The following is a 20854-nucleotide window of genomic DNA, read 5'->3' as shown; positions in this document are numbered from 1 at the left end:
GTGGAGTTTCCGGATTAGTTTTGTCCAGCTACACACAAGTAAAAAAAAAAAGTAAAAAAAAAAGGCTACCAAAATATTTTGTGTAGCTCCTATTCTCACCAAGATCAAAGTGCCAAAAAACATGTTTTAATAAGGACTCTGCTGGGAGCCAGTATCATGGGCTGGTTTAGAAGTTTGTGAAATAAGCTTAAGTTTTGAGAAGTGAGCAAGAAGATTATGGTTGAAATAATAGTGATAATTCTAGTGAGAAAATGAAAATGAACATACATGACAGTGGCATGCACGCACTGCGGGATACTCCTGAGAGATATGCAGTAAAGGCAGAGGTCAATGTAAACATGTGCCACATTTTATCACACAAGTCTCCGGTGACATGCGGTGACGTCAATGTTGCGATGACTGGTTTGCTTCTGGCCATGAGTCATGTGTGATGTATGGAAAGAGCAGTAGGAGAATAAATATGCTGTACTATGTACAAGATGGGAAAATGTGTGCTTTTTTTGTGTCAGGATTGTTAAAACTGTAAAGTAAAACAACCAAAAAAAAAGAAAAGCTAAGACGCTGGCAGGGAGACAAAACAGCTATACATAATAAAATAAAAGGAACTGTTAAAAACAAAACATACAATGCAATTGTAATCCTTAAATATTTTAATCCAGAATAAATGGCGCTACTGGAGGTTTAGGCATCTCGCACATTCCTGTGCGTCTACAGAGGATGAAGAAGGGCACAGTGAGAATAGCCAGTGGCACCGAGGAGGGAGGTCACACGTGTCATGATGAATTACAGTAGCAGGGGTTGTCTTGGCTGCTTGTTCATTAATGAGTCCTCTTAGGGGAGTACGCTGCGACAACACAAAAGGACACATCAACGCAACATCAATTCTCATCTGCTCTTTACAGTGTCTGTGGCGTGCTGCTTGTTTTGGATCTAATTGTGTGCTCTCATAATCGAGTACAGCTCGCCTAATCTTTAAATGACAAAGGCTAATTTGAATATTTTATGGTTGCACTCTAATTTAATCGCAACACTTAGGACTGGAAAGCCACTGACACATATTACAGGCATGATCAAAGACTGCTTTTATTTTAGTTTGAAAATGAGACTTTGAGACTAATATAGTCCAAAACAAAACAAATCCAGTACAAAGCAATATCAGACTGCAAATCTCTCTACAAATATATGTTTGGCTTCACATGGATTAGCTATATACAGCTGTAGAATATGGCTGTCAAACCTGATGAATTAATTTAAATAAATGTTCAGTACTGCACGCACATCATCCTCCCACCAGCTTGACCATGACAAATACTGTGGATGTTACAGGTTAACTTGTGGTCCGGCCATACTATATGTGTATAAACAAATAAAACCTGTCCAGTCGCTTCTGAGGAACTGAGACCAGACCCGGGACCCGAATTATACTCAGTCTAATTGGGTCTTGGATCTGTGTGTCAAACTGTCAAATACACGAGTGCATCTGTGCAGGAGGAAATATTTTATTATATCAGTAGCCATTTTTAAAAGAAATGCTATCAAATAACGATTATTCTTGGGACTATTTGGGTCGGGTCTGACTGCGCTCAGATCCTCATTGGATTAATTCATGCACGTCATGTTTGGGTAGGTTTCCACAAGTCCGTTTCGGATCAGGTCCAACGTGACCTCTACTAGAGACATTATGAGTAGGGAGTATGTGAAGCATAACAATGAAATGACCAGATGACCTGAGTGGGTTCATGTAGGGAAAGACAGTCTGGGCTGAATTTTGGTCCTAAACCCCTGAGAGATTTAGAGACAAGCAGCAGTATTTTATTATATTCTCTATTCTATAACAAACTGGAAGGAAGTGAAGAGACCTGAGGACAGATTTTATGTGTTTGTAAGGATCCTAGACGTAGCATTTTAGTTGTCTGGTAGCTTTTTTGGGAGAGACCTGAGAAATTATTGTTAAAATGGTCCAAAGTCTTCATATTTACCAGTGATGCTTTTTCCAAAGAATACTGTATAACAGAGACACAATAGAGGAGAGGCACAATTGAATAGCTCTGCAATGCATTAAGAAAGACAATTGCCTGTCTCCAAACTGTTCCACTTAGGGCAGCATTGGTTTTCATTTGTTTTATAACAAAATAACCAAATAAACCGGAAACAGTAGTGTAGTATCGAGCAGGTAGGGTGTAACGTGGCTCAAAAGCTGTTTGTTTTTTAGGCGCCGTATCAAATTGATAGTAGCATTGAACGCAGCTCTGTTAGCACCGCCTTGCGAAAAGCTTGACATTACAAGTGGCTGTCGGACTGCTTTCGTTTTTCCATTTTATAACATTTCTACACCACAGACATTTTAGCCGCGTCCTGCCACAAACTGAGCAGATGAAACAGATGTATACTGATCATACTAATGATTAAATATTTAATTTGTTCTCTCTTACAAATAAACCACAAGCAAACTACTGACACACAGAGACGACGTGAGATAAGAACAAGCTAGCGCTGAGCTACATATAACTGGAGGTGTGACCACTAAAGAATTCTCTTCCCTGACTGTGACTGCTAAAACACGCACAGAGCTGCCTGGTTATCGACATTGTGTTACAGGGAAATGCCAACTTTCTCTCAATGGATTCAAGTGTGGTTTTACTGGTATTTACTGCGTGTGTGTGTGTGTGTGTGTGTGTGCATGCGCGTGTACATATGTGTGTGTTTGCCAGAGACCTAGTGTGTGAAGTGACACCCATGAGTGCAGGCCCACGCCATACACCCACAGCACAATTGTTAGAGAGAGGAAAAAGCTAATGGACGAACAGATGAATAGACATTTGAATCAATGGATGGATGAAGAGTTGGATGGTGTTCAAGATTGTAGTTTTAGTTATGCAACCATTTAAAATCAGCAGGAATAACCTTATTGGTGAAGCACCAAAGGACACAGCCAGGAAACTACAATCTTCTGGATTGCAAGTTAAATAAAACTTTAATACGCAGTATGTCTTATTATCAGTGCAATTTTCATTTTACCTTTGGGGGAGAATCAACTGGGAACTGGTCTGACCACTACAACCCTGGTTTTAAACGGGATGCTATTTTTGTTCATAATAAACCTCCTGACCTGAATGGCGTGCTGAGAAAGGTGAATGTCACCTGCCTTTGTAGGAAAGGCAAGGAGGTCGGTGGAGCTTTGGGCGTCACTAGAAGCACAGAACTGCCCCTTTGAGAGGCTCTCTGTGGGGGTCCCGGTGTTGTAGTTGGGATAGCTGCAGTGTGTGTGTGTCTTTGGGAAGTGCCAGCCATGCTGTTTATCAAATGACAATGTGAAAACAATATGACAATGAGAAAGGAGTTGGTCGTAATGATGAACCTACAGAGGATTATCACCTAAAATTGCAGTTCCCCTCGACTTTACGGAGCTTTCTAGTGAGTTTCATGTCATTGTTTATCTGTCCGGCCCTCAACTTTACCGTTTTGGTTCCCTCTCATCGCTCTCTTATTGTCATTTTCAGAGAAAAACCTCTAAAAACCCACTATACACTACCTGCTCAGCACCAAGCAGCAGACAGACACAGTTAGCAACTGTTGGTCTGACAAAACAAGATACTCAATACAATAAGCTCTGGGAAAGCTTTTTTACATTTTATGGACTAAACAGTTCATCAATTAATCAAAGAAAATAATCATTAGACTAATAGCTGCAGCCCTAAATGTCAGCAAACCTTAACCAACTAAGGTACAGTGCATCATGCAAGTAAATGTAGCTAGAAAACGTTCAGTTTGTCAAGTGGGATAGCTTTCAGTTAGTCTTCAGTAAGTGATTTCTCCTTGAATATATTAGTGGTCTTCTCTGTAGGTAAATAAATGTACGGGTGGGAAGTGACCAACAAAACACTTACAAATATTCCACACACAGCGTGTCTGGCGGCTGTAGGCATGAGGAGTTAGCGAGCCTGATCAACCTACTGGGATATTCATACACGGTCAGCCCTGCCCTGCCTGGGGCCATCTGCTGCCCTCCCTCTAATCCAGGGGCTTGTCGCTGGTGATTAGCCAGCCACTCTATCAGTCTCTCTCTCCCTTTACCATTATACATTTCTGGTTTATTATGTTGATACTAGTGTTAAAGCATGGCAGGGCGTGCTCTCTCAGCCTGAACTCCTTTGTGTGGAGGATTCTGATGCCTCCAAATCCTCCTATGCTTCCTCTCCCTATCTCTGTCTTTCTCCCTGCCTCCTTCATTATATATTTCAGGCCTATTATGCTGATCTTAGGGCTTAAACGAAGAGTGCTCGCTCACACTTTTTTTCTTTTCTATGCATTTTTAAGTCCACAATTTAACCACCTTTTCCAATTTCTGTTGGCATGCGCAGCTTTAATATGGCTAAGTATTCCTTGGCACTGTGGTTCAAATTACTGGGGGATTGTGGAGGGGTCTTGAACTAATTAAGACTTGGAAGAGGTAAAAAACAAAAAGTTGGGGTATATAGCCTTTATATCTGTAATCGTAAATATTACAATGTATTTCCCATATTTATGCCTGACAGAATCTTGTAATACCATTTCAGACACCCCTAAAGTGGATCCATACCATTTCTTAACTTCTGCCTGCCTCACTCCCATCATTACCTTGTGTCCTCATGGGGCAAGCCAATGGAGAAGCTGTAGGTTAACAGAAGTAGCTAGCACTTTCAAGAATGACTGTATAATAGCCTGAATGCAAACGAGGTAAATATTATCAGTCAAATGTATAATTGACATATTTACTACCAACTTGACTTAAAATATCTGTTTTAATCTTTCTCTCTCTGACTGTGATTAATAAGTACCTCATGTTAGTGTGAAGGTCAGCTCTTAACAGATATGAGGATAAAGACCTATTAAATTTGTGATTTGTGATATTAGGCTATGTGGATAAAATTTACTTGACTTAACTAAGAGATTGGATTAACAAGTGAAAATGACACCTGTCAGAAACACTATGATGTCTTGCACTGTCAGTGTACCTTGTGTTTACCACCATTTGGTCCAGGCTCAGATATCTAAACTATTGGATGAAGTGGCATGAAACTTTGTACAATCATTCATGGTGTCCAGACGATGAATCCTAATGACTTTTGTGATCCTCTCACTTTTCCTCTAGCGCCACCATGAGGTTGATATTTGTGGTTTTGAGTGAAACTAACTATTGGATGGATTGCCATGAAATTTGGTACATATTTTATACTGAGACATTCAGGTTCCCCTAAGGATGAATTGTAACAATCTTGGGGATCTTTAACTTTCCATATAGCGCCGTCCTCTGGTCAAAATTAGTTTTTCGTCTATTGTTTTGGTTTATGGCCAAATTACAAAAACATGACATTCACATCAACCTCAGCTGTACTTTTTTGTGCTAACTAGCAAATATTAGCATACTAGTGGCTGATATTGTAAGCATAACACCTGCTAAAAATCTGCATGTTAGCATTGTCATTGTGAGCATCACAGAGCTGCTAGCATGGCTGTAGACTCTACATTAAGTGTTACTGATTATTGTTCTTTAGTCACTTCTGCATTTCTATTGTGCAGTCAAACTAAACTCGAACCGAAGCACAACATGCAGAAGTCACAGGTCAACATTATTTCACAGACCAACACCATCAAGTCAGGGATTGGCAAACACTGTCACAAACAATTACCTAAAGCCACTGTCCTGTCACTGTTACTTAGAGTACTCTGAGGAATCACTGCACCGTTTTTACTCAACAAGCCAAGAACACATGGTCCAAAAACAAGCAGAAAATCATTCAGAAATGGGGTCAAAACTGCAGCACTACAATGTGACTTTCAATAACAAAAGCAATGTGGTTATATAAGAGTCAAACCAGCAGCAGCTAAATATTCTAATGTAATGTTTTCAGGACATTCAGTAAGATTTAATAGCTTTGGTATATTCCTTAACCACACAGCAGATTACAGCAGTCTGTGTTTACGGTTCATCACATGATCTAATGATGAATTAATCTTCTGGCCTCACAACGAGTGCTTTCCATAGCATCCAGTTCAACATCAGCTTATCCACTAGACAGCAAATCAAGAACACTCAAACTACTGTGCAACAAGAAGCTTTTATGTTCAAAAAAGACTCCCATGACTACTCCCATGAGAAAAAAATATGCCCATGACTACCCCGCAGCCGAGCAAAAACAATTGATGGCCAGTGGGAGAGATGAAGGATTAACGACAGGGCTGCTGGATGGACGGGAGGATATTTACTCCTGAGCCTCCTCCATCTCTACGGCTTTATTAGAGTAGCATCAGAGGAGGCAGCACAGCCTCTAAATGTCACTGCTTTCTTCGATGATGCCGCTATTCCTCTCAGTCCACTGAGGCCGCCTCTCGTGGGAGTAAAGGGCCTGTTTTGAATGCCACTCCCTCACCACGAAAGGGTTCGGTTTCCCCAATATGGGCACAGGATTTGTTTGTGTTTCAACATGTGGCTGAGCGCAGATTTAGCTTCTCGTTTGTGAAGAGACACCGCAGAGACATGACCGACACAGAAAAACACAAGCCCAGTCTTTATTTTAGAGAAGACTCGGGAGAAAAATAGTAGGTAAAACGTATTAAGGCATGACTAGGAAAATCCAAGAGGGGACATGAATAAAAACTACTCTCAAAGAGCCCTTGAGCAAGGCGAGCAACCTTCACCTTACAGTCAATTGACGTAGATTAGTAGACATCGTAGGTTTTATGCAGACTTGTCCAGGTGTAAGTACGACTAAATATGAATTGTGATGCTGCTAAAATTGAGCGTACACACTCAGTAGGTCAGACTTCTTTTTACAGCAGCACGTGTCACTTTGATATACCAGGTCAAGGCTGATAATCGGAGAAAAAAACATCCCGACATAACATAAACCTATCACTGATCTGCTTACTCACGCCATGACCAGCCACAAAGTACACGGGTAGCGTAGCTGATTGACATAGCGCCACATGTAAAACATGTTAGGAGCCATTTGAATATGGTGGAATAAGGCAGTGGGAATCCTCTTATGTCACTCTAAATAAAGTTTTTTGGATGAAGTGTAATCTCTAATCCTGCCATCCCTCCTATATCAGTAATAGCCAGGTTTTAGTGTAAGCTCTGCCATTTAGATTAAACAAACTCTGGCATCTCTTTGGCATCTTTCTCAACTGGATGGTTTGGCTATTTCCAAAAATGCAGCATTCTAGAGTGGAGAGTGGTGGGGTAATATCTATAAAGCCACAAAACAGATCAATCTGGGTCAAATGTGACGTATTGTGCTGCGAATGCTTTTAAAATCAAGTGCAATGTCACGGTACGCTGTGGGCTAGTTCTGTATCATTTCTGCTGGGGTGACACTGAACCACAGACCACTGGAGCTCGAGCCGCTCTCTTTATTTTTCCACTGAGACAAAAAAAGTTACTTTGAAAAATAGCTTCCTTCCTCCTTCAGATAGAAAGATGCTGAGGCCACATGGCTACTGCTGCTGTTGCCTTTCCAGAGAAAGACTCCACAGGCTGCTGAGTGCTCATTTTCCAATGGTTGTAGGGCCAGACACACACACACACACACACACACACACACAGATACAATTAGCCTCCATTTTCACTCCAACTGAACTAAAAATGAAAACAAAAACACAGGCGTACTGAATTAAAATAAAACCCATTGGCATACTGTGTAATGAAAAATGAAAATCCCAAGGAAATTGTCTTAATTTATATGCATGGCCTAAATTTGTTGGCTGTTGCTAAGGAATTTAAACAGCGGCTGGCCAATTACCTGCCAGGTTGTTGTTTGCCCTCAGGTGCTATGCTAATTAGGGTCATAGAGGGTCACATTGTAATGCACTCGCTAAAATGAGGCAGGAATCTCCAAGGGATATTCTCATTTGGGATGATGCCAGTCACATTCCTGCTGATATCAAAGCTACTCAGCCAGACGTGTGTAAGTCTCTGGCTCAATTCAGGACAACTGGTGGACATAATACAGGTACGCAGGTATTAGCACACGGCTATTTAAAGCAAAGGATTTTCAGACAGCAGATTCTAATTTAAACCTGGGAGTGAGGACGGTGCTCAAGTCAGTTGAGGACATGAATCAATCAAGTATGCAGACAAAAGAAAAATGTAGCCAAAGTAATTCCACATAAAATTAGATGATCAGGCAAAACTAACCAACGCTCAGATTTCTCATGTGGTTCTTTAACAGAAAATAAGGCGAGAGAAGCAACTTTACGCCTAATTAGTCCGAGGCACCTGCATCAATACTGCACTTTTGTTTCTATCTATCTCAGCGCTCTGGAGCTCAGATAGTCTTGTGTTCAGTTGCTACAAACAGTTCAGCTGAAGGCGTTTTGCCATATTAATGACCTTGGCTTGCTGTACTGAACTTGTGAACCCGTCACACCCGCTCTCCCTCAATTTCCTGGATAGCCTCTTCAGTGGGTCCGCCATAATAGCAGGTGATTGTGGGAGAGCTACTAACAACCCTCAGCGCGGGTGACATCCTTCACTGCCAGTGCCTCTCTGAATGGAGGAATGTATTCGGCTAACAATGGCCTGACAGCGCTAGTCGCCCTGTCCCCGTGCGTTGAAAGGTGACATCAGCAGGACGTGGTGACACACAGCATCGCGTTCAGAGTTCTCCTCATTGTATGATACTGTGCAGGACTAAAACTCCCTGTTTCTGCAAAGTGACAGGTCATTAGAGATGCGGGGCTGACAAATGTACAGAAATACATGCACAAGCAGACTCACATACAGACACATGCACCGACTCACGATGGCGTGATTAAATTATCTGGAAATATCTCATGGGCTCATCTGATAAAACAATATTTTCATCATTCTTACTGAACTTTACATATAAAAGTCGTATTCACTGATTGATTTGGTTAGTTAACCATCCAGGAGGCAATTCAGCACAACAAGTGAAAACGCACTGCTTTGTGTAGAGCATGTGACAGGTGGCCAATCAGAAGCCTGTTTGACACAGAGCCTTTGGTTTGCTGTTATGTGTCTAAACTTTGTAAAGTCTCAAATGGTTTTAAAACGTTACCTGCCAGTGTTGTGGCTCTTTACCAGCGCTTGGGTGTTAACAACAGACACTCGCGCGCACACACACGGCGACTCAGTAAGTAAATTGGAGCAATTAGTTGGACAGGCGGTGCATGACTCAGGTGAGTTAACGGGGCAGAGAGACACGTGCTGAGAAGTGTGACTTGACCCTGTGAGGCGAGACTGTAGGTGAAACGGGATTGGCTCGATCAGAGGCCAGGGACGACTCCTGCGTAATCTGAATGATAGATAATCCGGATCCCAGGAGAGATTACGGTCCGCACTCAGGGAGGGTGGGAGTTGATAAACAGTGATCAGATCAGGATATCAAACCAGACCGATACATGATTTAGCGCCTGTCGATGCGAGCAAACATATAAAAAAGACAATAATGATGCTGGTTATCCGTCTTTGTCTGTGGATTTATGTTTAAAAATGATCATCATCAAACTGCACGAGGAACACTTACAGGCAAACAGAGAATGCCAAGATATCGACATGTTACAGTATGTGTCTGCTTGAATACACCATCACCTACTCTGCCACCTGTAATTGCTTTGTCCTCAGGCAGACATGTGAGGTCTTGACAGCTCAAACCTGGCAACCTTGTCGCTCCAACAACGGAGTCTAATGAAGCACACACACAGTACCAGAATGGGAAAGAAGCACCTGCTGTGTGTGTGAGTGTGAGTGTGAGTGTGTGCCTCTGCATGTGTGGCACTTCTCAATTACACATGAATATGCAGGATGCAGCAAGATTTATTAGATCCATTGTCATCCATGCCTCCTTACTACTGGCAACAGATAAGGTCGCTGTGGAATTTCAGCATATTTCACTGTTGCATTGATGGGGGAAAAAGCTGTAGATCTTAAAACAGAAATGCAAAATATAGCATGAGAGCCAGACAGGGAAACAGAGCAATAGAGATGCAGAGGAAGAAGTGCATAGGGAGTGCACACTTGAGAGGAAGCGACAAGAAGAAAAATGGTGTGAAAATAACGTCTGAGAGGGAGACAAACTCCCTGCAATCTCTCTAAGGCCCCGGAAAAACTGTGGCGAGTCGTTATCACCATCATCATCACCACCACCACCGTCCTCACGGTGGCTATAATCACTCTTGTTTTTTCTTCAGTTATCCTCACCGCCACCTTCAGAAATATCACTTGCAGTGTCTGGCGGAGCCTGTTGTCTCTATCTGCCTCATTTGAATAGAATTCAGAGCACAAAAAAACCCCAGCACTGAACTGTCTCACCTTCCAAAACAGATACATCATATTTTCACAGAAGGCAATAAAAGCAATGCAGGCCCAATTCCCCACAGTTTCAAAGACAGGGGCTGTATTTCAGCTAGACTCATCAATATGCAAAACATCAGAGCATTGCTTTCCACAAGAATATTCCCTCCACTGCACACTCTGCAAATGTGCACAAACATCATCACATTTTGTGGGGTTTTTTTTAAAACAAGCTTCGATTGGCAAGAAAAAGTATGCAAATCTTGTGCAAACATAATCACATTTTGATGAAAAGCACTGGGATTCAAAGCTCTAAATTGCCCTATGTGATTTTAATACTCTGCAGGCAATTGTCAACCAAAGAGGCACGGAAAAAAGAAGACTCCGGGGCTGAAATCAATGCGGTACCTTTTATTTGGGAAAAAGTGAACAAACTCCAAGCACTGGATTACATTTTCAAAGCACAGAGCCTAGAGCTTTCCAGTTGAGGAGCATGTATAGTGTGGGAGAAAGGTGGTGTAGCGTGGGAGAGAGGCGTAATCACGATGACCTACAGTAGGGTAGATGTAGGTTAAGTTAGTCCCTCTCTCTGCCTGCAGTGCTCACTCTGCCTTTCTCTTTCTCAAGTCTGTTCCCTGGGCTGTCTTTCCTGGGTTGTTAAATCCCTGCTCCTTTAATCTCCTTACTCAGCTACATCCTCTTTAAAGATGCAGAACCACAGGAGGGACGTGGGATACGTCAACTAGGGACTGGTGCTAGGCAAGGCGGGGCAGGACAAGTGGAGTGGGGGTGTTTGAGTTAGGGTTAGAAAGAGAAGTTGTATTGGGTTTTGAGAAAATATGGTTAAAATGTGTTTGTGTAAGAGAAGAGCACGCCTCAACCTTTTCTGTCTAATTGAGGATTAAATCAAGTCAAGAGAGATGGTCATTTAATTTATGCCTTAAAGGACTTCCCAAATATTTTTTAAAGGACTGCAGAGAGTAATTTTCTGTAATACAGTAATTATCACGGCTCACTGCAACATCTGTACTCAAGAACCTTGAAGTAGCGCTCAGCATCCATGTTTGGTAGTGGGCTTCCCATGCATGTCAACAGTGATACTATAATTCAATGGATCCCACTGAGACACTCAATTGACTCCATATGATTCTTTCTCTGATAGACAGTTTAACACAGCGACATTCAGCACAGAACACAAGCATGTGCAAAGATTAGATATACCGTAACCACCCATCGATCAGTCTACAACATCTACTACATGTAACACACACACACACACACAACCCACTCATTCAACGCTGATGTCGTATCAATACCATCAAAAACCATTCCGCTCTGCTTCCCTCACCGGGCACAAATGTGCGGCAACGTCTATCAATCATCCTGCTGTAACACACAGCAGCAACATTTCAATAATGGTGCATCACCTGAGACTCAGGGAGATGAAAGTAATCCATTCAAAAATGGATCACGGCCGTCCTGCGCGCCACATGCTATTCAGTACGAGGAGACAGCTCTACTGTAGATTTCTGGGTCATCTTTCAAGTGAATCTTTGAAGTTCAGCAGCATAGAGTCGTATACCTCAAGTAACAAATTCATGAGACAACCAAAGTGTGTCACCTGGAAGCACTGTAGACATGTGCAAGTTAATTAAGCAAGATAATATGTGTGTTTCTGTACTAGATCCAAGAACCTTTTATTTTCATGATAGAAAGGCAACGCAGTTGGATGCACTGATTTTAAATGTTCCCTAAAAAAGTTATCACACGTTTTCCACAAATAATGAACTGAAAACGCACATGATTAGATCTGACTGTTTGCTGCTTCAGAGTGTGGGAGGTCACATACCATAGCAACACCGACAGCACACACTAATTCACCACCCACCATCATAAAAACTCCATATGTAAAACAAGGGATCAAATGTAATCTCTAATTAGCCGTTTAACAGTACCTGTTTCCCAGAAGTAGACCGACTTCCCATCATCTGTCTGTGTGTGAGCCTTCCAGAAACCACAGAACAGCAGCAATGTCACCAAAAGGTACCAGCTCCCCTCTGTCCTTATTCGGAGGGTCCCTGCTGCACCCCTCCACCCTAGCCCCATGGTCCGCCACAGGATAAAAGTAAATCCACTCAGCTCAGAAGGTCAGCGAAAGGCAGTGTAGGAAAAAAAAATAAAAACACACTAGTCCGAAAGGCAACAAGAAGTGAAGTGTGCTTCAGTTTGAGAGAGTGCGGGTGTGAGTAAGTGAATGTGAGTGTAAGAGAGGGAAAAATAATGAGGAGTGTGTGTGTGGTGTGTGTTATCAGTCCTGCAGGAGTTGAGGTCCAGCACTTGGTCTTGTGAAGGACAGAGAGAGTAGTTTTCTCCTTTTTGTGTTTTTTGTCCCGTTTTGCTCCCAACTTGGCAGGATGGTCCCAGAGGGAGGCTGTCAGTGACGGGGACTGAGCTGCAGACGGATGGCTCGGTCTTCCTCCTCCATCGTATCCGCTGCCACTGTTGCCGTTGCTGCCTCTGTCCTCTGGCTGTGGAGCAGTGACAGTGGGCGAGTGTCTGCAGTGTTGTTCGCTTCCCTCCCTCTCGCTTGCTCTCGCTCACTCTCTCTCTCTTCGCCTCCTATTCGCTCACTCATTTGCTCCTCTCCCTGTGCCACCCTGCTCTCACTCCCTCTTATTCTACTCCTGGCTTTTTTCTATTTTTCTCTCCTGCCCTCATCCTCTCTTGTCTCTCTAATTTTCCCTTTCCCTTTATTATTACACTCTCTGCATCTCTAACATGCTCCTTTTCACTTTCCCTCTATCTCTCCTTTCCTCTCCTGTTTTCCTTTCACCCGCCTAGGGCATAAGGACGGATACTCCCCCCCACCCCCCCACCCCTCCTCCTCCTCCTCCTCCTCCTCCTCCTCCTCCACTCGTCCTCCACTTGCTGTGCTGGGAGGGCGACTGGAGACCAGCAGTGCTCACACTGGTCTCAGAAGCTCCCATAAGCACTGCTTCCAGGATCAGAGAGGCAGAGAGAGACAAGCAGGGCTTAATGCAGAGAGAGAAAGTGGAGGAGGGGGTCGATGGGGGAAGCAAGGAGGAGCAAAACACTAAAGCAGAGAGGGAGAGAGAAACAGATGAGGGAGAGGGGGTGTTTACGCTGGTAAGAAAGGGGTGTGAAAGTGAAATTATGGAACGGAAGAAGTGACGATGAGGACTTACAGAAATAGTTTATTTATATATTTTCTTATATGAAAATATATAGACACTGTGCCATCCTCTATTAAATTCCAAAAACAAAATTGTGAGCCAACTTGCAGCAGGTATATTGATAGAAATTACTGACAGAATTAGACCTGACCGCAGATTAGTTTACCTTGGTGTCTAGCCATGGGCTTGAAGTGCTTAACTTTATGGTGAGCAGCAGACATGCCCCTTATCCCAGCACCGACCTTTGACCTACAGGTTTGTTTTAAAAAAGAGAGAACGAAAAAAATAATACCCACCGTGGCTGAACAGACAAAGTAAAGAGGGCCTCTGCTAGGAACTTCATTTACATCAAATCCAGGAAAAGAAATCTTAGTACACTGTTTGACTAGAGCAAAGACATTATAAAAGTGGCTGAATAGTGCAGAACATGTAATTGGATATCACAGGTTACCGCTTTAAAGAAGGTCAGTGGAAGTCTGGATTGCTGATTTAAAGGATAAGGTTATAATTTTACACTTTCTGTGGCACTGAAAATGCAGATCTTTGAAAATGGATCACAGATATCCAGTTTTAAAAGGGCAGGAAATTTCCTAAAGCAGCGGGCCACTGTGGTTTTTAGCAAACGTAACTCAAACAGGAGTAAATGGTGCATTTGCTGGGGACTATTTTCTGCCGTGGATTAATATACATTTGGTGAACTAGTGAGTATTTACATGTGGGAGGAGTCAAATAAAATACAGAGCCCATGTTCATTATAATGAACGAACATGTGCAACAGTCCAAACTGTTTTTAGACAACACTGGAGGCCTATGGCACAGAGGAATACACTTTATCAGGTGTGACTACACTGACAACACCTGTTGGTATAATAAAGTCATTGCTGATTTGGTCTCTTCGTGGGATTTGTTGACAGTTATGAAAAATATAGAATAGTGACAGTGTTATCCCGTAAGGTGATGGCAACGTTCGAGGTGACAGCAAAAGACCAACATGTCACCAGTAAACTGAGAGCGACACTAAATGGCATAGTATGTGGATGAGATTGTCTTTAAATCTAAGCACACAACCTTCAATCTCAGAGAGCTAGATTAGAGGGGTGGGGGGGGGGCAGTGCAGGTGGAATTAATTTGCTCGAGTTTAATGTTCCTGTGCTGTCTCAACTGTTCAGCCTGCAGTCCTGACAGAGTAGCCAGGCTGAGGTTGTGTCAGGACATCTGACTGGCAGGCTTTGAGTTTGGCAGAGTCAGCCTGTCATACCTAGTTTCAGCTTGGCTTTAGTTGGACGAGGCAGTGGAAGGGATGTACACGCCTGGTTAGTGCCTGACTTACAAAAGACTGAAGGAAGCTTTTTTTTTTATTTATTCAAATTTGCTTTTTGCAGTATATCTGGGGAAGAATATTGAATTTGAATAGACAAAAAAATTAAAGCAGGTGGCTACCAGCAAGACTTAATTTTAAATCCCTTTATTGTCCCTTAAGCTGCAGTTCTTCTAATGGCAGCTAAATGCTAGCTTAAAAAACAACAAACTTGTGACTGGATGAACACCAAACATATTTTAACATTAATAACATAACATTAATGGTTAATTTCACTTATTTGTATGCGCACCTTGGTAGCAATGTGTTGTTTCATTAAGAGGATATAAAGGCAAAATAAAGAGAGAGGTCATGTTTACTTGAGGCTATCACACTCATGCATGGTGGTTTCTGCTTGCTCATCCACATTCAGAATCAGAATCAGAATCAGAATCAGAAACTGTTTATTGCCAAGTAACATACATTACAAGGAATTTGCTGTGGTCTGAAGGTGCTATTGTTTTGATAACAAATAAGTAGAATATAAAAGCTAAAATAAGAATAAGAATAAAAATAAAAATAAAATAAAAAAAAAATAAGATAAGATAAATAACAACAGTGCAGTGACCAGAATAAAGTAAAGTGTCCAGATAAAGTGTCCAGTAGGGGGTGGGTGCGTTAATGTAACGCAGTGGGGACAGGGGTGATGTACGTTAATATAACGTATAGCTTGTGTTTGTGTTCTGGGGGGGGGGTCAGTGAGAGTTTGTCAGGTTGACTGCAGAGGGGAAGAAACTGTTTTTGTGGCGGGAGGTTTTGGTCCTGATGGACCGCAGCCTCCTGCCAGAGGGGAGGGGGTCGAACAGATGGTGTCCGGGGTGGGAGGGGTCGGCAGCGATCTTCCCTGCTCTCCTCAGGGTCCTGGAGGAGTACAGGTCCTGAAGAGATGGAAGGTTGCAGCCGATCACCCTCTCTGCAGAGCGGATGATACGCTGCAGTCTGCGTCTGTCCTTGGTGGAGGCAGCAGCGTACCAGACGGTGATGGAGGAGGTGAGGATGGACTCTATGATGGCAGTGTAGAAGTGAACCAGCATTTTTTGTGGCAGGTTAAACTTCCTCAGCTGCCTCAGGAAGTACATCCTCTGTTGGGCTTTCTTGATGACGGAGCTGATGTTCAGCTCCCACCGGAGGTCCTGGCTGATGATGGAGCCCAGGAAACGGAAGGACTCCACAGTGTCCACTGCAGAGTCACACAGGGTGATGGGGGCGGGTGGGGCTGCGCTCTTCCTGAAGTCAACAACCATCTCCACTGTCTTTGAAGCGTTAAGCTCCAGGTTGTTGCTGTTGCACCAGGTCACCAGATGGTCAATCTCCCACCTGTAGGCAGACTCATCCTCTCCAGAGATGAGTCCGATGAGGGTGGTGTCGTCCGCGAACTTCAGGAGCTTGACAGACTGGTGACTGGAGGTGCAGCTGTTGGTGTAGAGGGAGAAGAGTAGAGGAGAAAGAACGCAGCCTTGAGGGGAGCCGGTGCTGATCGTCCGCGAGTCAGAGACGTGTTTCCCCAGCTTCACGTGCTGCTTCCTGTCAGACAGGAAATCTGTGATCCACCTGCAGGTGGGGTCAGGCACGTTGAGCTGGGAGAGCTTGTCCTGAAGAAGAGCCGGGACGATCGTGTTGAAGGCAGAGCTGAAGTCCACAAACAGGATCCTGGCATAGGATCCTGCGGAGTCCAGGTGCTGGAGGATGTAGTGTAGAGCCAGGTTGACGGCGTCGTCTACAGACCTGTTGGCTCTGTAGGCGAACTGCAGGGGGTCCAGCAGAGAGTCTGTGATGGATTTGAGGTGGGACAAAACCAGGCGTTCAAATGATTTCATGACCACAGAGGTCAGGGCGACGGGTCTGTAGTCATTTAATCCAGTGGGCCCTGGTTTTTTGGGGACGGGGATGATGGTGGAGGCCTTGAAGCAGGCTGGCACGTGGCATGTCTCCAGTGAGGTGTTGAAGATGTCCGTGAACACCGGAGACAGCTGATCGGCGCAGCGCTTCAGGCAGGATGGGGAGATGGAGTCTGGTCCAGCAGCTTTACGCGGGTTTTGTCTCTTGAAGAGCCTGTTCACATCTCTTTCAAGGACAGACAGAGGTGTTGATGCTGGAGGAGTGGGGGGCGCTGTGGGGGGCAGCTGTGGTGGTAGGAGGTGTGAGAGTTCAGCCCCAGGTGTGATGAGGGGGTTGGGGCTGTTGGGCTGGAGCTGGTGGGTGATGGTGTGGGGGATGGTGTTAGGACTGTCCCATTGTCTTTCAAAGCGACAGTAGAAGTCGTTGAGGCTGTTGGCGAGGCGTCGGTCGTTAGCAGAGTTGGGGGCTCTTGGCTTGTAGTTGGTGATCTGCCTGAGCCCCCTCCACACAGAAGCAGAGTCGTTGGAGGAGAACTGGTTTTGTAGTCTCTCTGAGTACAGTCGTTTAGCTTCCCTCACCGCCTTGCTAAACTTGTACTTGGCTTCCTTAAACTCCGCTCTGTTGCCACTCTTAAACGCCTCTTCCTTTTCCAGCCTCAGCTGTCGCAGTCTTGCTGTGAACCAGGGTTTGTCGTTGTTGTAACTCACCCTGGTCCGAGTTGGTACACAGCAGTCCTCACAGAAGCTGATATATGAAGTCACAGCCTCTGTGTACTCATCCAGACTGTTGGTAGCAGTCCTGAAAACATCCCAGTCAGTACAGTCCAAACACGCCTTCAGGTCCTCTGCAGCTTCACTAGTCCACTTCTTCGAAGTTCTCACAACAGGCTTAGAAAGTTTTAATTTCTGCCTGTATGTGGGAATCAGGTGGACCATGTCGTGGTCAGAGTGTCCCAGTGCAGCGCGGGTGACGGCGTGAAAAGCGTTACTGACTGTGGTGTAACAGTGATCCAGAGTGTTCCCCTCCCTGGTGGGGCATTTAATAAACTGTTTGTATTTTGGGAGTTCGTGTCTGAGATTACCTTTGTTAAAGTCACCGAGGACAATAACTAAGGAGTCCGGGTTGGTCTGCTCCGTTTCCAGTATCTGATCGGCGAGTGCGCGCTGTGCGTCCTGCACGTTGGCCTCCGGTGGAATGTAAACACCGACCAGAATGAATGAAGCGAACTCACGGGGGGTTCAGCCAGACTTTAAAGTTTCCCTTTAGAAACCTGGTCCCCAGTGATCCCTTATGTGGGGTATTGCAGGAATATAGGGTTCCAGGGGGGCTTTGTTCCAAGCTGTCACGTCCTTGTTTAACTGGAGTGACAGCTTTGGGTTTTGGGCTACGCCAAGGTTGTGTCTGGTCACAGATTCAGCTTGTAGATTTTCATGGACGAAATTATAAGGTACTGGCAAGAAGTAGAGACTCAGCTTTCAGCCAATGCTGTAATTGTGTTGCCTTCACTGAACTATGACCTCCAGAGCGCACTGGGGCTGTCGGTTGGGTCTGAGGTCATGGTAGTCTGCAGTAAAATGATGAGTTGCTGTTTTGGTTTGATTGGGAGTGAGTTGCTGCACCAAGTGAAGGAGTATCTGGGGGTCTGGAGCGGGATATTGACAGACTGACTGGTGCCAAATATGCCATGAAGTGAAGCGATGCAGCCACCGTACAGGACTGTCATGGTAAAGACTCAGCCAGCGGGAAGGTAAGGGTCTCAAATTGCCAGCTGTTTTATGTTTTTACCCTCATCTGTGGTCACGAGCTCTGCAGTGACCAAAATAATGAATGGATGGATACAAGGGGCTGAAATGAGTTTCCTTCGCAGGGCATCTGGGTTTAGGGGACAAGGTAAGGTCCTTGGACATCCAGGAGAAGCCTGGAATAGAATGGCTGCTCTTTCAAATTGAAAAATGTCTTTGCTCCCTTGTATATTCCAGGCACACCCATCCTTGAGGGGACCAAGAGCAGTCCCTTAACACTTTGGAGGGAATACTTATCTAACCTGGCTTGTACAAACTCCTGAGGATCAACTGAGAAGAGGAAGTGGCTGTGGAGATGGACATTTCGGCTACCAATGCCTTTGTTAACCCTATTTTTGCAGACCTTGCCTAGAATATTAATGAGGCTTCTAGCTGGAAACTGTGCAGTTGTTTAAAAATAATAAAATAATACACACCCTTCAGCCAGTCGAAATCGGGTATTCTTTGTGGAATTATATCGAGGAGAGGAGAACATAACTTATGATATTATGCCTATAACTCCGTCCCTATACTTCCTTGACTAGACGATGTGTGCACACAACAGCTGTATCTCATTGGACACATGTTCACGTTATAATACAGTATAAAAAATATGATTTTGAATTGGAAAAAATGTTAGCCAACTGACCAACTCAACTGCTTTCAGTTAAAGAATCAAAATTTTGACCCTGTCTGCGGTTTAAACTGCAGTGACTTTCATTACACTAAACTTATTTTAAACATCTAAAAAGACCTTCATCTTTCCGTCAGTCTCCATGACTTGACAGCGTAACAATGGTGTTAAAGTGTCAGCTAATGACGTAATGTCTGAATGTCACTGTCTTTACCATTAAATGTCAACTGTGAGCAGAACACTGGAATCAGTCAGACAGACAGAAGAAAATAGATAAGACGGGGCATATGTGGGTGGAACTGGCAGCATGAAAAGTCAACACCAGCCATACTGACTAATCTTTATCAGTAGATCACAAAAGAGTCTACTCTACAAATCAGCTTTCTTCTACTTATATAATTAATTAATTATCAATCAAAAAAAATCTAATTTGTAAAATAGTGAAAGGAGCCACGACTATTTCCAAAGGACAAGTGAAGTGACATTCAGTATGAAGACAGCAGCCTCGCAGTGTGACAACACCTGGCCCTGAGCTGTATCACAACACAATCAACACTTAGCATCAGTGAGCTGGCAAGAACGGCTGCTGACTGAAATTTCAATGAATGTCAGAACATTATCTGGCTACCGACTTGAAGTGAAGCACGCATTTAAAAACTGATGACGCTCCCCATTCATCAATGTTGGTTGTCATTCTTTTTAACTATTGACTTACGTTCAAAAAACGCATTGTGGGATAATTTCCTGAGAGATTAAGTTGAAGACACTTTTATGAAGCTGTTGATTTGTTTTTACTTGTTTTATATTGTTACTTCACTTGGATGTCACTGTGCAGAATGATGTATGTGCACAGTTTGACACTAAAAGGCTGTTTTCGGCAGAAGGGGGAAAGTTTCTCTGAGCCCAACTTAAAAGTTTAAGCCATGTGACATCACAATATAAAACTTAGTGTGTGATGTGGAAACTTGAAGCCTCCGGCGCACACACACTGAGAACTTTACAATGAGGTAGGAGACATCTTGTGTCCAGCAGTTAAAACTTTGAAAATAAAAAATATTTGCATATTCATAGATTCTGGATTTTTCAATGAAGGAGAAGGAGTAGAAGTCCTTCATTTAATGTTTAATTTAATTCAGTGTTTAACTAGTTAATTGAACTTTTTGTGGAAAAACTTATCAGACAATTACAGTTATTATTCTAAGCAGAGTATTTTTACACGTCTTAAAACATGTCTGGAGGGGATATTTAATCTACAACCAACTCTGTTGCTACAACTAGAATTATTATGAATATTATTTCTATGAATTTTAAAAGAATTTTTGGAGTTTTTGGAACATACTGAGCAGACAGATGGATAGTGAGGAACATTATGCTGCACAAGTGGTTTGAGTTGTTTCTATTGACCTTTAGCGACTTTCTTTCTTTCTGCTGTGAAAACTCATCACCATTAGAATCATTAGAATTGAAATTAAGTAATTCAAACTGACCAGAGCCTCTAAATCTAACTCTACTGTCATGTTCTGAACCTGATTTTCTGATCCAAACTTGTGCTAATTATTCAGTATGAATAAACCTTTCAACATAACGTGACTGTGTTAATGGACAATCATTTGTGTGTTCCTGGTTCCATGGTAACTTGGTCTTAAGAGTTTGTAAGGACATATACATATACATACTGTACATATCCATTCTACTGTGGATGCATCTGTAACTGAATATGTTGACAAGGTGTATTTTTATATTACACACCCACGC

At 43.4% G+C, this 20854-nt stretch overlaps 1 protein-coding gene across 1 annotated transcript in view; it reads right to left on the bottom strand.

Moving 5' to 3' along the window:
• thsd7ab (thrombospondin, type I, domain containing 7Ab) overlaps nt 1-12400 on the bottom strand; it is a 124039-nt gene extending 111639 nt beyond the window's left edge. Inside the window, exon 1 of the mRNA XM_070911829.1 lies at nt 12250-12400. Within this exon, the coding sequence (XP_070767930.1) occupies nt 12250-12400 (151 nt within the window). The remainder of the gene's footprint in view (nt 1-12249) is intronic.
• Nucleotides 12401-20854: the final 8454 nt, after the last annotated feature.

Source organism: Enoplosus armatus, chromosome 9 (assembly GCF_043641665.1).
Source record: "Enoplosus armatus isolate fEnoArm2 chromosome 9, fEnoArm2.hap1, whole genome shotgun sequence".
Classification (NCBI taxonomy): domain Eukaryota; kingdom Metazoa; phylum Chordata; class Actinopteri; order Centrarchiformes; family Enoplosidae; genus Enoplosus; species Enoplosus armatus.
The sequence above is the reverse complement of the archived record's forward strand: the minus strand, read 5'-3'. Positions and strand labels throughout refer to the sequence as shown.